The sequence below is a fragment of the Gallinula chloropus genome (genome assembly GCF_964237585.1).
Source record: "Gallinula chloropus genome assembly, chromosome: 27".
Taxonomy (NCBI): domain Eukaryota; kingdom Metazoa; phylum Chordata; class Aves; order Gruiformes; family Rallidae; genus Gallinula; species Gallinula chloropus.
Genome location: NC_140112.1, coordinates 6,113,880 through 6,129,708, shown reverse-complemented (window position 1 = coordinate 6,129,708; position 15,829 = coordinate 6,113,880). Strand labels below are relative to the sequence as shown.

At 49.2% G+C, this 15,829-nt stretch overlaps 1 protein-coding gene across 1 annotated transcript in view; it reads left to right on the top strand.

Moving 5' to 3' along the window:
• ANKS1A (ankyrin repeat and sterile alpha motif domain containing 1A) overlaps positions 1-15,829 on the top strand; it is a gene marked incomplete at its 5' end in the record, with an annotated part of 90,305 nt that overhangs the window by 22,288 nt on the left and 52,188 nt on the right. Inside the window, 7 exons of the mRNA XM_084275846.1 lie at positions 1,654-1,734; positions 2,510-2,666; positions 10,837-11,133; positions 11,819-11,894; positions 12,149-12,250; positions 13,522-13,617; positions 14,078-14,274. Coding sequence (XP_084131972.1) covers positions 1,654-1,734; positions 2,510-2,666; positions 10,837-11,133; positions 11,819-11,894; positions 12,149-12,250; positions 13,522-13,617; positions 14,078-14,274 — 1,006 coding nt within the window. The remainder of the gene's footprint in view (positions 1-1,653; positions 1,735-2,509; positions 2,667-10,836; positions 11,134-11,818; positions 11,895-12,148; positions 12,251-13,521; positions 13,618-14,077; positions 14,275-15,829) is intronic.

The window sequence follows — 15,829 nt, the reverse complement described above, 5'->3', positions numbered from 1 at the left end:
TTTTTTGTTGTCTCACTGTATCTTCTGGACATCATTTAAGCCATCATATCACCAGTGATGGAAGCAGCACTTGAAATGCTCTGCAGGCACGTGCTGGTTTGCTGTTGGCTGCCGTGGCGCGGTGTGCGGCAGTGCCTCTGGATAAGCCTTCTCATCCTCTGCAGATGGGGGTTTGCAGCTTACTTCCCCATCCTCTGGGATAAAGCTTCCCCTTAGCTGCCTCTCCTCTCGCAGATCATGTCCACCTCAGAACTCAAAGCCTTGGCTGGATCAGGAGTCTCTTGGAGGGGACTTTCCTTCCATCTCAGAGCGCTCCCGAGTCCCACCTGAAGCGTGCTGGGGAACTGAGCATGGTACTTAGTTTACATCTGAACTTCCACTTGGTCTGCACGAGATTCCTGCTGGTTTGGTGCCTTTCCTGCCGCTTCTAAGCGCTGTGGTGTAGAGTTTTTTCTGGCCAGGAGCCCTCTAGTAATGACTGTTATTTCAGAAAGCCTAGTTACAGCTCGGGCTGCCGCTGTATCCCACAATGAGCCGGAGCGATTGCGTGCCGGGGAGGAAATGAAATGATTAGGAAAGGCATACTTCATAAAAAGCAACAGTTGACTTTATTTTAAACCAGTTAATTTGGGGATTAGAGGGTCCTGTTCTACCCCTAGTTAAAGAAAACAAAGCAGGAAAGTGTAGTGTGTCAGCCAAAGGGAGATTGTCTGGCTTACAAGAGACCCTGTACAATCCTTGAGAGTGTTAAGCTTAAAGCAGGGCAGTGTACTGGGAAGGATGGGCTGCAATGGGAAAGGCTGCCTTCAGGGAAGGTGGATGATTTGAGTTTCCCTCGAAGAACATATAGATTTGTGTTCCTGTGCTCTTTCTGGGGGGTGGTAGCACTGGGGAGGGCTGGTGGGAGAAGCCAAACTCCTGGAACAGTGAGCTCAAGAGCAGCGCCAGCTCTGTACACATGCCTTTACTCTGCTGTTTTAAGTAGGACACCTTGCAGGGGTTGGAGGGATTAATCCTCTCCAGGGTTAATCCATAAATCCTTTGTGTTCGACTTCTGATCAAGGGTGGGAAGTTCCAGTATTCAGAAACACTCTGAGACCACCTACTCTTTCCTATGGGCTGCCAGCAGCTGTCAGATGGAAATGATTTTAGGACAGTATGAAATCAATGTGGAATCACACTTGTGACTGAGAGCAGACTGTATCCCCCAGTCTCCAGCACCCACCCCCAGTGGCTCTTGCCACGGAGAGAGGAGGGTTTCCCAGACCCCTTGGGAGGGGTGTGAATTAGTGGTGGGCTCATGGTTCGCTGTCTCATGGGGTTGACTTCAGTACACACGTGTTCCCCTGAAGATGCTGTTTGGCACGTGTGTGTGTGGCTGGAAGATGGGTAGTAGCAGGAGGCGGTGGGAGCTGGGCTGTAGGGCCAGGCTGGTCTGGCAGAGCAGCGAATCCCTGTGCTGTCTGTGTGCTTTGTGCCACTAACCCTGTGCGGTCTGTTCCCTGTATCGCTGCCCTTCACCACAGCTCCCCAGCCAGGGCTTTGCTTCCAGATACCCTCCTGGGCGTGAGAGCCCCGCTGGAGCTTGTCCTTGCCTGCTGTCTGTCTGTTGGGTGTTTGCTAAGTGTTCCCTGTACGGTTTCTGTCTTGCAGCATCTGGAGAGGGCCAAATGTGAACTGCGTTGACAGTACTGGATACACTCCACTGCACCATGCTGCTTTGAATGGTCATAAGTGAGTCATCTTATCATGCCTTTGATCGTAGGGGATACCCTGTGCTTTACAAACTCCACTTTCCCTGTACCTCGCTCACCAGTCTAAGGCTGTTTCCCCCTGGAAACGTGGTGATGGTGCAACACTACACCATCTTCAGGACAAAAAGTGAAGAACATCAGTGTGGTGAAGCTGTAGAGGCATTGTGCTGCACAGTATGGTCACACATCCCCTTGAAAAATTGGCAAAACACTGATGTTTTCAACCACCCTTTTATTTATAAGCAATTTGGATAAGATAGCACAACATACTAAAGGTGGCTTCTCCAGTAACAGTCCTCTGCAGTCTGTCTGGTGTCCCACGTGTTGCTGTGCCTGCACCACTTAAAATTTGCTTTCCATGCATTATTACATTAAGTAACTCCAGTTGTCAGTGTGGCAGATCTCCTATTGTTCATTGCTACTTAGAGGCTGTGAAATGAAATAGAGTTAAAATCCTTATTCATCTTCATCGTGCTGGTGTGATTCACTTCTCACCAGAGCGGCTTGTGGATGACTTCAGTCTCTCCTCAGCTCCATTAGTCTGAAGGTAATGTAGATCTTTTCCCAAGCTTGTCTCAGCAGTCTTTCATTTTATTTCATTGTATTTTACTTCCTTTGGGCAGCATTTAATAGGAGTGCTTTAAAATCCCATTTCAAGAGGCTCTCTGAAATACTCCTGTTCAGATGAACTTGGTGTGAAATGCTGTGTGACAAGGACCCAAACGTCTTGTGGACTCAAATTCCTTCTCTTGCAGGGATGTTGTGGAAGTTCTGCTGAGGAACGATGCACTGACCAACGTAGCAGACTGTAAAGGCTGTTACCCTCTTCACCTGGCAGCCTGGAAAGGAGATGCAGACATAGTGAAACTCCTCATCCACCAGGGACCTTCGCACACTAAAGTGAATGAGCAGGTCTGCGTATTTTTCCTCTAATATGTCATTAAATCACTTCCCTTGGATGGAGAGGGACTTACTTCAGCTGACTCCTGACCCTTCCCAAGCTAGTAGCAATGGCTAAAAGCCCTATGTGTTAATGGGGTAAGAAGGGCACTACCTGAAGCAATACTTCTAGTTCAAATGAGTAAGTTATGTATGTTTACCTGGAGGTACCAGAATATGAGAACAACTCAACACCTAGGAACCAGCCTCCTGCTTTTGTACAGGGCTTCTAAAACTAACCCCTAGTTTTTCCTTTCAGTTGCTGGATAGCTGAGAAGGTTTCTAGTTCTGTCAAAGGATACATTGGCTCCCTGCTTTGGGAACTAATCAAAGCAGCTTTGTTTAGGCTTTGTTTGGCCATGCTCTCTTAGCTACTCTCCTGGCTTGTCTCTAGCACTTGCTCCAGTTACTAATTTGTTAGTGATAAGGTCATTTTAGCCCTGCTTGCCCCCAGGTAAATTCCTACCTTAATCTTACAGAATTATTATCTCAATTGGGCAAGGAAAAAATAAATCTGGTGGATTTCTTCCCTTTGAGCTGATAGGCTAGGATGCTGAGGGGTTGGTGTGTAGAAGACAGCTGTCCTGTCCATCAGCTGCTGTGTCCACCTTGCAAGGCTGGCTCCCGTGGAACTTCCTCGTGGAAGTCAGCAGATGCCATACAGTACCAGGGAATTCTGGAAACAATGCTGCTGGAAGACCTAAATATTTCCTTGGTTTAAGAGTTTTGGGTAAAGGGAACTGATTTACTTGAGGCCAGCTGAGTGGTGTCACTGAGCTGCTCAGGGCTGAGGGAGCTTGGGCAGAGACACAGTAACAGACCCAAATCAGGTGGTTAAAGTTACAAAAGCCCTTGATTGTCCTGTCCTTCAGATGGGAATATCTTAATGTCCCCATCAGTCAGCTCCTAAACCACTCAGGTTTTCATCCAGAAGGATGAAGATAGGTTTGTCTGCTTTAGTTCCACCAGGCTAAAAAGTGTTTTAATTCAGAAGTTAATTCTTGAGTGGAGCAGGTATTCATGGCTCCACTTCAGCAGAATCTCAGCTGGGAACTGTGAGCTCCTGCTGTTTAACATCACCCTGCTGACCTGGGAGTGCTTTTGGGAAGCTGAGAAGCAAACTCCCATCAGAGCTGGGTTCAGGAGTCCCAGTCCTGCTTCCAGCAGTACTTTATGGGAATCAGAGTGCTGTGCTTAAGTTTTATATTCCTTGGTGGAAAATGGTTAACTTCATGCCCAAGGCTGCTCCAAGGCTACATGGTTGCTTCTAAAAGCATCACAAAAAGAAAAATAAGGTGCTAATGTTATTCCCTAGCACTCCTTGATGAGCAGAAATAACTACAAGAGTGTGTTTTAGTGTCCCTGCTGATAGTATTCCAGTTTGGGGCTGTGGGGGAAGGTCTGCAGGCAGCCAGCTGTGGGAACAGAGCTGAGAAGTGTTGTTAGCTGGTTACAGTCAGTCTGATCAGAATTGACCCTGGGTGTAAACTGCTCTGCTCGGAGTGGGATGGGTGTAGGGGAAACCTTTGCAAGGGATTAAAAGCTTAGTGGGATCCTTCCAGGTAACGTTTCATTAATGTCTGTTTAGTAGGAACCGTTTTAGATGGGAGAAGTCAGCAAAGAGCCTGTGCTGCTTGTTTGGAGCCTTGTAAATGAAACAGTTCAGGTTCCAGGAGCTGGCAGCTGGAATGGCTTCTGCTGGTAATGGCTTTGACTGGAAGGAGATGCTGTGTCCTGTCATTCCCACCCCGTGGGGCTCACCCATTGCTTTGTTGCTATAATCTCACCCATTTCATGATCACATTTTTTGTTTTCTTTTTCCTCTTCCTTTTTGTAGAATGCTCTTGAGATCAAAGAACTCAAAAAGTACGGCCCCTTTGACCCATATATCAATGCCAAGGTGTGTACTTTGCTGTCAGCATTCCACTGCATCACCACTCCAAGCTTCCAGGTGCAATGTCATCCAGTTGCAGTAATACCTGTTCAGTTTGCAGCTGCTTGGGGAAGAGTAAAATGTGACCATTGATTTACTGTGGATTTCTTTCTTCAAAGCAGTTAGAGAAACATAATTTAAGGGAAGCTTTTCCTTGCTTTCCTGGGGGCTCCTTCCTTGCTTAGCCTTGTAGGGATCTCGGTGATGGTCAGTTTGCTTGGTTGGGCTGGATGGCTTCCAAAAGGTAACGTTATTCCCATAGAAATGCTTTAGGTTCTCACGTGCTAATGTTGCTGATAAATACCAAGAGAAGGAAATGATTTGGTTTTCCCCTGCTTGAACATGGATGTGTTTTCTCTGTGGGCTGCTTGGAGTGAATTTTCATGCCTTTATTCTCCTAGAAAATGCTGTACATGTAGCTTGAATGGACAGTTAATTCTTTCAGTGGTGGTGGGGAGAAGGGAAGGCAGTGCTGTTCCTGCCTCCTTTCCCAAGTCCTTCATGTCCTGCTTATTGCATCAGTCTCTTCTTTTTGGATGTTCAGTCTGTTGTGTCATCTGAGCCTTCAGCCCTAGTCTTCTGCTCCTGTTTTCTCACCTGTTCTGCTCCTCTCTTGCTTCTGGTTGTTCTAGAGCTACAAAAAGCTGTGACATCAGCACTCTGGATGTGCCGAGCCTGAGCAATTCAGCAACCAGTAAGAAACTCCCAGTGGTGTGTTCTCAGGCACTGGGGCTCACCTGTGTTTACCAGATGCTCTGCTGTGAGCCACTGCACCACACTTGCTTCCAGACAATTATTTTGCATCCAGCCCCCCCTGGGGCATCCATCTCTCAAAGATTGGTTAAAACATCCACTCTGCTTGATCTGCAGCACCACAGAAACACCCAGTCCAAATTCCCAGGCACACTAACCGCTCAGATTTATGTTTGGTTTTGCTGACTGTGTCCAGATCTGGGGCCTGAAATATAGGAAAGATGTGGAACTGTTGGAGAGAGTCCAGAGGAGCCACAAAGATGCTCAGAGGGCTGGAGCATCTTCCCTAGAAAGAGAGGCTGGGGGAGCTGGGCTGGTTCAGCCTGGAGAAGAGAAGGCTGTGGGGGGACCTCACTGCAGCCTCCCAGTCCCTGGAGGGAGCAGAGGAACAGGAGGGGAATGGGCTTGTTAAAGGGCAGAGACTGGCAGGACAAGGGGATGGAGTGAAGCTGGAGGAGGGAAGGGGGAGAGGAGAGACTGGGGGGAAGTTCTTTCCAGAGAGAGTGGTGAGGGGCTGGAACAGGCTGCCCAGAGAGGGGGTGGGTGCCCCATTCCTGGGGGTGTTCAAGGCCAGGTTGGATGGGGCCCTGGGCAACCTTGTGTAGCTCCAGGCCTGGAGGTTGGTGTCCCTGCCTGTGGCAGGGGGTTGGAGCTCTGTGATCCTTGGGGTCCCTCCCACCCAGACCAGGCTGGGATTCTGTGATTCTATGGCTTCTGTGCTGGGAAACACTCCAGTGTGTACCTCTTAAATCATGAATACATTTACATGAAGCTCATCTGTGTCAGTGATTTCTGACAGAAATCCAGATGGGAATTTTACAGCAACAAATGTCTTCTGTGGAAACATCAGTTGAGCAGCTGAGTTGCCCACAAGGAGCTTTCCAAAATGTTGTCAGTGACAGACTAAAATCTTGCATGCTCCTGCATTAAAATGAAGGGGGAATATAAAGAGGAAATTGAGGAAGCTCCATGGGGATGTCAGGAGGAACCTTCTCACTGTGAGGGTGCTGGAGCCCTGGGACAGGCTGCCCAGAGAGGCTGGGGAGTCTCCTTCTCTGGAGACATTCAAACCCACCTGGACATGTTCCTGTGGGATTTAGTCTGGGTGATGCTGCTCTGGCAGGGGGTGGGACTGGATGAGCTTTTGAGGTCCCTTCCAACTCTTAACATTCCCTGGTTCTTTGCCTTTGTTTTAAAGAGAGATGATTTATACTCAACCATGGCAAGTTCTGACCACTTTTCCACCTGTTTCTGACCAAGTTTGACAAAGAGCATGTGGAGTCCTACCTGTCATGCAAACCTTGGTGTTTTCTCAGTGGCCTGGCTGCAGGTGGGAGCGCCCAGGAAATCCAGGTGCCGAATAGGAGTCCTTGCTCAGTGGGTGCTTCCAGCTTCTTGACTCCCACACATGGTGGGGTCATGTGGAAACGCTGGAAACAAGATGCTTCATCTTTCCAAACATTTTTGGGATATTTAGAAGAGGGGGTGAAGCATTTATGTGTGACTGGCCTGCAGTTTAATGACCTGCTGAGGAAGAGGTAAGAAAGCTGGAAGCTTTCTCCTGAAAGGTAAAGAAATAGTTATCAGCTTCTTTTTATGCCCCTTCCTTTTCAACACCTTTTGTTCACTGGGAGGTCCTTGCAGCATGTCTGTTCGAGGCCTGAAGGACTTCTGCAAAGCAAATGACAGAAGTGAAGCTGAGAGATGGAGCAGCAGCCTTGCTTCAGTGGCTCCTGTTACCTCGAACGTGATTATTTAATTTGTACGAAGGAACCAACTGGTTGAGCAGAGCCCAGGTAGAGAAAAGCTGTCACATAGCTCAGGCTTGTGCACTGCACAGAGCAGCTTTGTCTTTTTAATTGGAAGCAAATGAATCATGCAGATTGGGCTTAAAGTGCTATAAATCCAAATGGGCTGCTGAGAAAAGTGGAAGTTTACCATCTGGAGTCTGCAGATGAAACCGGGCAGCGAACCCACCCGCAGAGCTCCCAAAAGCTGCTTGGACATATGGGGATGTTTTGGGGGTTTTTATCCTCCTGAAATGTGTTTGGTGGTGTTGGGCACCTGTAGGAAGGAAGGAAGGAGGTCTGTCTGTCCTTGCACTGCTCCTGGCAGTGCTGTGTAGGATACTCATGGGAACTGTGTGCTGCGAAAGGAGGGAGGAGACAAGTGATCGGGCAGCTCCAGCCAGAGCATCTGGCCCAAGGTTGTGATGGGCCTTGGGTGTCACCTCCTGGTGAAGTTTGGATTCTGCTTAATGGGGTTTTTTTCTCTTTCATTTTGTTCTGCCTTTAACTGAAACTGTTTGTAGTGCCTGTCACTGGGGAGGGATGTCCCTGTGCTGTGCTGTGGGGCCAGGCGTGTCACTGGAGCAGCAATAGAATGGGTTTTGAACAGGACCAGCCTCCCTTAGCCATGCACACACTGCTAAAAATCCTACAAAGGAACCTTAGAAGTAGCTAGGATGGGACTGAAGGGTCACATAGCCTCATTCCCCAGCCCTGAGGCAGGACCAGGTCTACCTAAACCATTCCAGACCAGCACTTTGCCTGGCAGCTCCTCAGAACCTTCTGAGAAGGACACATCTCCAGTCTTGGCATCTTATTCAACCATTCAAATCTTGGCAGGTTCAAAACTTTCCCTTATTTAAACCAAGTCTCTTGTTCTTCAACAGCAGCCCTGTTATGGTGTGGGAGGAGCAGGGATGCAGGCAGATGCACTTTAAGGGGCTGTAGATTCTGGTTTAGTGTCTGATGTGGAGCTTAAGGCATGTGCTATGTGCTGTCTAGTCTTGTCTCCAACAAAGTCTGCCAGCCCATATGAAAGCAGAGGCATTTCAGCTTGCTTTTGCCTTTTGTGGTCTGTAGGCATGCATCCTAGGAGCCCAGCTTCTCCCTCCCAGCTGGGAGCTGAGGGGGGAAGTGCTGGGATTCCTGCAGAAACGCAGCCCCTGGGCCCTGTCAAGCGCTCTGTTTTTCTAAGAAGTTGTGTGATGTGAACCCCTCTGCCTTCTGGCTGCTGGAAAGGAATTTTCTTTTTCCATCTCTGAGAAATATGTGTGTCTGAGCACTGACACTCATTGTTCAGGCTCTGCTCGGGTTTGTGCTTGGAGAGGCGATGCGGGGAAGGGAGGCAAACTCCCCAGCCTGGAAGGGCTCTCTAGTATTTTTGGCTGCTCAGAGCTGTCCCAGAATGGAGACAATAAAGACTTCTGCTATAGTGGGAGATCCCAGTATGCAGACTGTGATGGGGAAAGACTTGCTGTAGTGGTTTGGGGGAGTTTATCACCGAGCAGTCTCTGCAAAAGGGACCTTAGACTAAAGTGCCATGAAGATGAGGGAAGTGTCCTACAATTAGGTGTTTAAAGGATGTTGTGTTCCTAATTCTGAGCTGTCAGGCAGGTGTTTGGAGTTGCTCTGTGCTTTAAAGCACCCTTGAGGGATTATGTGCCAAGGAGGGATGAGAGTGGGACAGCCCTGGCAGTGGAAATCCCAATAGCTGGGGCTAACATGGCATGAGGACTGCACACACACCCACACACACCCCCATGGCTCTTTGGTACCTGCAGCTCCAGAGGGGCTGGGGTTATGACTCTGTTAAAGTCATCAGTGAGCCTCCCCTGTGCTGCAGGGCAGGCTGAGGGCTCGGGCTGGCTGCAGCACAGGCTCACCGACCCCTGGGTTCCCCTCCCTGTCAGGAGTGATGTGATTTCCTGACTCTCTGAAATGCCTCAAGACCAGCAGCTTAAGCTGATTGATAGGTGTAATCTCTGTTCTCTATTCTCTCCCCTTCTCACTCCCTATGTCTATTTTATGTGCAGACTTCTTGATTCTACAGTAACTTCTGTCCACTTGTCTGTGCCTTCCTTCCCCATGGCTGCCTCTGCCACTCCAAGTATCGAGCCTGTGTCTGACTTTGAACCCCTGTGCTAACAGCAATGCTGTGCTTTCCTTAACACCTCACTGCTGCATGCAGCTCCTGGTGCTCCCTGCCTCCCTAGTGTTTGCTTTATGCAGGCTGCAGCCGCAGAGCCCCCCCAGAGCCCCTCGCATCCCTTACGCTTTTCACGTGGCTGCAAAATGATGCAAATGCCAGATAGAAACCAAAGGGCAGTTTGCGTGCCTGGCTCCTGTGATCCCCAGGATGACTGACCCTGGTAACAGGGTTAAAGGACTCGCACCACACGGCGAGTTCTGCAGCGTGGTTGGGACACGGTGCAGAATGTCAACTGCTCCTCCAAGCCGGGACCCCAGAAAAGCCCATCTGCTCTCAAAGCAAAAAGGAAGGTATTTCGATCAAATTCAGTTTCTGAAGTAGCACTTCTGACTCTGCTGAGGCAAGTACCTTCTCTGGGGGTGTTTTAAGTGGGAACTGCTCTTAAAAACAACCTATTTTAACCACAGTTCTTCCAGGTGAAGTTGAAGTGTGTAGCAGTTTGTACCACGATTTCTTGGGTCAGATTGTTGGATGAGGATTTGTTTCTAGAGTCCCTTAACAAACCCCTCTGTGTTTACTGCACAGTGATAAAGCTAGAAACTCGAGATGAATTCAATTAGAGAAAAGGTTCTTTTAAGTCTGGTGTTCCTGTTTTGCACCTGCCAGTGAAATGGGTTAGGCTGCTCGTCATTAATGCTTGGCCTTGCTGATCGCTGACCTAACAGATGCTGCATGCATTAATTGGATCTGGCTTTCACTGTGGAGCTGCTCTCTTGTCACTTGGACAGCTCTTTCCTCAGTTGACCTGAGACCTTGACTACAAGGGCTCGTTAGTCGAGTGGTCTAATTGCACTGCTTTCTAATTCACAAACCTCCCATCCCTTAACTCACCCTGTTACCGAACTGGCTTGCGAGCTTGGGAATTGCAAGGGTGGGATGACTGTTACAATCAGGATAAGTAGGATTTGAAACAATTGAAGTTTAAATCTAAAATGATGACAATTAAGCTGCAGCAGATAGAATTCCTGCTATGGTTTGCCCATCCTGTATCACAGCCTGTTATTTTTGTGGCACCCCGAAGTGCAGGATGCTGCCAATAAGTGACAGAGTGAATGGGAATCCAGGTAGAGCTTGACAACCCCTAAAATTTGAGCGTGGTCCCTTGATTATTTTACCTCAGTGCTGAGAAAGCACACTATCCCACACAGAGCACTTATTTTCTGCAGAGCAGGTTTCCCCACCTGAGTAAAGGTGGTCGTTCTGACCTGGTTTTGAAGCTTTGGCTGGGTGGGTCGGTTGGTGTGTTCACGGGAGGGATGTCTCTGCCTGGCATTCAGCTCGTGTGAGATGGTGAGAACACCACTCCAGGCTGTTTCAGACTGGGCTCTCTGCTTCCCAACTGCTGGTTTTTCTTTTTAATGTCTTGATTTTTGTATTTAAACTTCAGTGGTTGGAGTCGAGGCGTGGGGCAGCTCTGTCACCCCCCGTTTCTCACGCGCTTGCGTTTGTCACCCCCCCCAGAACAACGACAACGAGACGGCGCTGCACTGCGCCGCGCAGTACGGCCACACAGAGGTGGTGAAGGTCCTGCTGGAGGAGCTGACCGACCCCACCATGCGCAATAACAAGTTTGAGACCCCTCTGGACCTGGCTGCTCTCTACGGGAGGTTGGAAGTCGTGAAGATGCTCCTGAACGCTCACCCCAATCTTCTGAGCTGCAACACTAAGAAACACACCCCCCTGCACTTGGCAGCTAGGAACGGTCACAAAACTGTTGTGCACGTCCTCCTGGATGCTGGCATGGATAGCAACTACCAGGTACCTTGTGTGTCTGTGTGCGAAGGGCTGGCCTGGTTGCTGGGAGTGGAGAGCCCCTGTAGTCGCGATAACGGGCTCTGCCTAACCCCCCCTCTCAGAGGGATCCTTTGAGACATGAGCCACAGCTTTGTTTTGCTCTGGGCTGTTTGTTCAGCTCTTGGTTGCTCTGAAAAGCTTCTCAGAAGGATTCTGGTGCTGTGCATGCTTCACGCCTGCTTCTTAGTGGGGACAAAGAGCCCCAGACACACAGAGAGGGAGGGAAAAATAACCCCCCCTTTTGCTGAAGTTGTTCTGCCCTGCAGTACTATGAGCTCTTGGGAGTGATGGATGGAAACTGTGTCTCTGCCTGGCAAGCCACTCATGAATACGCTGTTTTCACAGCAGTATCTTGTGTGTGGTGGTCTTGTCTTTCCTTTTCAGGCCATGACTTCTTGATGAGCTCTGGGAAGTCCTCTCTTCATCTCTAACCTGGGCTCATGTGACTCTGAAGAGACCATCCCCATTTTCCATTCCAAATTCTCAGCACTGTGATAATATTTGATAGCCTGTCCATCAGTTGTTGATATTGTTGCCCACGCTTTGTATATGATGCCATGTATTTAGTGCTTCTGTAACCACCTAAAACTCGCCTCCATCTCCATTCCCCACTGTCTAGCTTCATGCTATTTCTCCATTTAATTTGCAGACTGAAAAAGGCAGTGCTTTGCACGAAGCTGCTTTGTTTGGCAAGACAGATGTGGTACAAATATTGCTGGCTGCAGGTGAGAGAATGATCCCCTTCTGAAGCAATACTGAGGTGATGCCTTCACCCAGAACTCGAGGAAGCCCCTCTAGAGCGGCAGCAGCGATCAGAGTTCCTCGGAGAGATGTCTGGCTTTAGGTCTGCCTCTCCAGAGCAATTTTTAGCTCCCCCCCTCAGTGAGGAACACAAATTTAAGGTCTGACTCGATGAAAGACATGAATTTGCATGTAGAAAATAGCCTTGCTTTTGCCTTTTCTACACCTATTGCTGTAGGTATCGATGTGAACATAAAGGATAACAGAGGTCTGACAGCTCTGGATATCGTGAGGGAACTTCCTTCACAGAAAAGCCAACACATAGCAGCTCTCATCGAAGGTGAGTGGTGTAGCTCTGTGTGGGGGCAGGAGGGAAAGGTTTAGGGTGCTGATTGTGCTGGCAGAAGCACGGGATTTTGTTCTCTAGTCCTGGAAAGTGTAAAAGCAAAGCTGCCTTGGCCAGGTCACATCCCTTGGTGAGTCTCACGGGTGTCAGAGGAACTTGGATGGACAGTCTCCAGACCAAATGTTTGCAGGGGGACTTCCAGGGGGATTTAGGGGATTAGCTCCTTCGCTGAAGGAGTGTGGCATGACTTTTACAGTTTAAATGGGCTTAATTGAGCTTTGTTTAACTCACTTTAGAAGTTAATTAAAATTAAGGATAGCCTAAATCTGCTTGCAGAATGCAGAGTAACAGCTTTAGAAATGGTGTTGGATTAACTGTCCTTTATGTGTCTGTGTAGGGAAATAGTCATCCACAGATCCTACATCGCTTCATTGTGAAGCCTGGGCATGGATTTTGCAGATGAGATTTACAGAAAAGGCCTTGATTACTTGTGGTTTATAAAGCAGCTTGGCCCATTGTGTCTGCCCAAGTTAGGGAATTAAATGTGGCATCTTAGCTAAATTCATACCTTGTAATTATGCTGTCTCAATTTCCTCTCAGCTGTGGGGAGAAAGATCAGAAGCATATGCAACTGGTGTGCATTATTCATGCTCAGTATTTGAGAGCTTTATAGGTTCAAAGCAGTTTGCAGACTTTTAATTAAAGCTTTGCCTGTGAGGCTGGTAGGTATTATCTCCAGTCTGAAACTGGAGACAAAGGTGGGCTTTAAAACTGAAGTTCTTGCAGGTAAATGCTGCTTGTTTGCTCCTGCAGACGAGCCAGCTGCATGAGATGCTGTTGTCTGACTTGATTCATGTAAGCTCCATGCTTCTGGCTCTGCCTGTGCTTTGGGGACCACAGATAGAATTTCTTTCTCTGTTTTATGACTCCAGGAGTCCAGACTAGTGATGTAACTTCTGTCTGCAGTGTGAGGTAATCTGCTCCACGACGTTGCGTCCGTTCAGGAGCATCACAGCCTTCTGATTAAAGACTCTGTAAAAGTTCAAAGAACCATCCTTAACCTCGTGCATGTGATTAGAGAGGCCAACTGCTTCTAGTTGGGGATCTGAGCAGCAATTTTTAATAATGTACTTTAGTTATTATTTTTTGATACTCAATAAGCTGCCAGTTCCTCCTCCATCTCCAAGGGAGGAAGCACCGTAGGCTGCAGTGGGCTTCAAACTGGATTGCCATGCAGTGAGCCTGTTGTCCCCACCTCATTGCAGATCACACTGTTGGGAAGAAAAGTGCCAAAGCTGCAGAGAAGACTCTTCAAGCACCGCTTGTTCCAGCCACGGACCCTGCGTGCCGGATAGCTCAGGGTAGGCTTCCACAGAATCACAGGGGCTGGAAGGGGCCTCCAGAGCCCATGGGGTCCAACCCCCTGCCAAAGCAGCTCCCCAGCTCATATTGCACAGGCGTCCAGAAGGGGCTGGAATATCTCCAGAGAAGGAGACTCCACACCCCCTGGGCAGCCTGTCCCAGGGCTCCCTCACCCTCACTGGGGAAAAGTTCTTCCCCATGTTGGTGTGGAACTCCCTGTGCTCCAACTTGCAGCCATTGCCCCTTGTCCTGTCTCCACAGCCCACTGAAAAGGGGCTGCCCATTCCCCCTGCATCCCATCCTTAAGATATTTATAAGTATAAATATGAAGATATTTATAAGTATGGGATGCAGGGGGGAATGGCCACCACACACCAGTCACTGGCACTTGTGTTTCTCCCGCTGACACTGCGAGTGCCGAAGCCCCACGTGATGTCCTGTGTCTCTGTCCCCTCACAGGTGATGTGGAGAAAGCGGTGACAGAACTGATCATAGATTTTGATGTCAACCCAGAAGAGGAGAGCCCTTATGAAGCTTTATACAACGCGACGTCCTGCCACTCCCTGGACAGCCTGGCCAGTGGGAGGTCGTCGGATCGAGAGTCCGTGAATAAGGAAGCGGAGTCGAGCGGTCTGAAAGCAGCCGGCCTCAGGCCTGTACGTAGCTCTGTGTTCAACTCCACTTCCCCTAGAGCCGTAGGAGACTCACCTCCATTTCCACGATTCTGCAGCAGGCTGCTGGTGCCCCAGCTAGAGGAAATCCTTAACCCCATCCCTGTCACTGGTTAGAGCAGGCAGGTACCTCTCCTTTTTCACGGGCCTGTTCACATCACCTGTTGCATTGCCCCTGAGTAGCCACTTCTACATCCCCGATCTCATCCGAGGTTGCATCCTTCTCTTTCCTTGCCTGTAAGTTTTGGGTTGTCAGGATGTTTGTATTTAGCTGAAAGGTGAACTTTGTCTGGAAGCTTTGGAAACTCGTGTGTGGAGCACTTCTTGTCCCTCTTGCTCTCTGCTTTGCCCAAGAGAAGGCTTTCAGGAAACTATTTTTAAGAACATGCTGTTAGAAACTAGTTGGCAGCAGGTGTGTTATTTGCAGACATCTGCAGAGGGTCCTCAGGGCTTTACAAGGCAATACAAAGCTTCTGGAACTGTCTCCAGAGCTTTTCCTTGCCCTCCTTTAGCTGTATCTGTTCTCCCTGTAGCAACTGGTGGCAGCACTGCTATGGGGCAGACAGGATGCTGGCCTTGCACACTGCATCACCTTCAGGGTTGTTTGTCTGCCTGGTTTTCCAAAGCCTGTTCCCTGGGTGTATTTTGGGCAAAAGGCAAAGCAGCAGTGAATGACTGAAGTGCTGGTGGTGCTGGTGCTGTGTTTCCTTTCTCTGCAAAGAGGTGGAGGAAACTCTTTCCTCTACTGTTAGCAAATACAGGAGGAACGAGTCAGAAGCAGTAGACCAGCATCTCAGCCACATCTTAGGGGATGCAGGTCAAGATGTACTATCCAGTAATTAGGACTTGGTGGCTTATGTCCATCAACGTGCTGTGCTGTGTTAACAGCGTGTGATGTGAAATAAGCTCAGTCCTGTCACAAATAAGGAAGGAGGAGAGGCTGAACTGCAGTGCAGAGGAGAAGAGAAGAGAGAGAGCCGTGCTGCAGGAGCTTGCTAGAGTTTCTCCCCAAACTTGCTGGAGGATTTGGAGGAGCGGTTGGCCTCGCCGCCGTTCCCTTTGCCATTAGATGGAGCTCTTGCAGGGCAGGAGGTGACCAGGAGATGGGTTCAGCTCTGCAGCCAGGCAAAGCAGGCCACCTTGGGGTATCTGAAGGATGCAGCACAGATCTCTTGATCCCTCGGGTTCTTCACTCTGAAAGGTGTCTCTGAATCACTTTTGCTTCTCTTTCCTTAAGACACAAGTGATGAGTCTTCCCTTTCTCCCCATTTGCATGAGTTATTTGCTGACCTTCCCTGTGTTTAACCATTGAGGTTACCAGTGGGTCTGAACTGCCTGAAGGAAGCAATAACCCTGTGTAAACAGCACCTTCCACCCCAGCAGCGCTGCTCTCATGGAAGCACCGCGGGTGCTCCCGAGGGTCTGAGCTGGCCTCGTGCAGCACAAGGGAGGGAAGGCAGAGCAGCCTTTGCCAAGCTCGGTGCTGTTAGGACTGAGCTGCTTCTCTGGTGGATTTGAGGAGGCCCTTACCGTGCTGCAC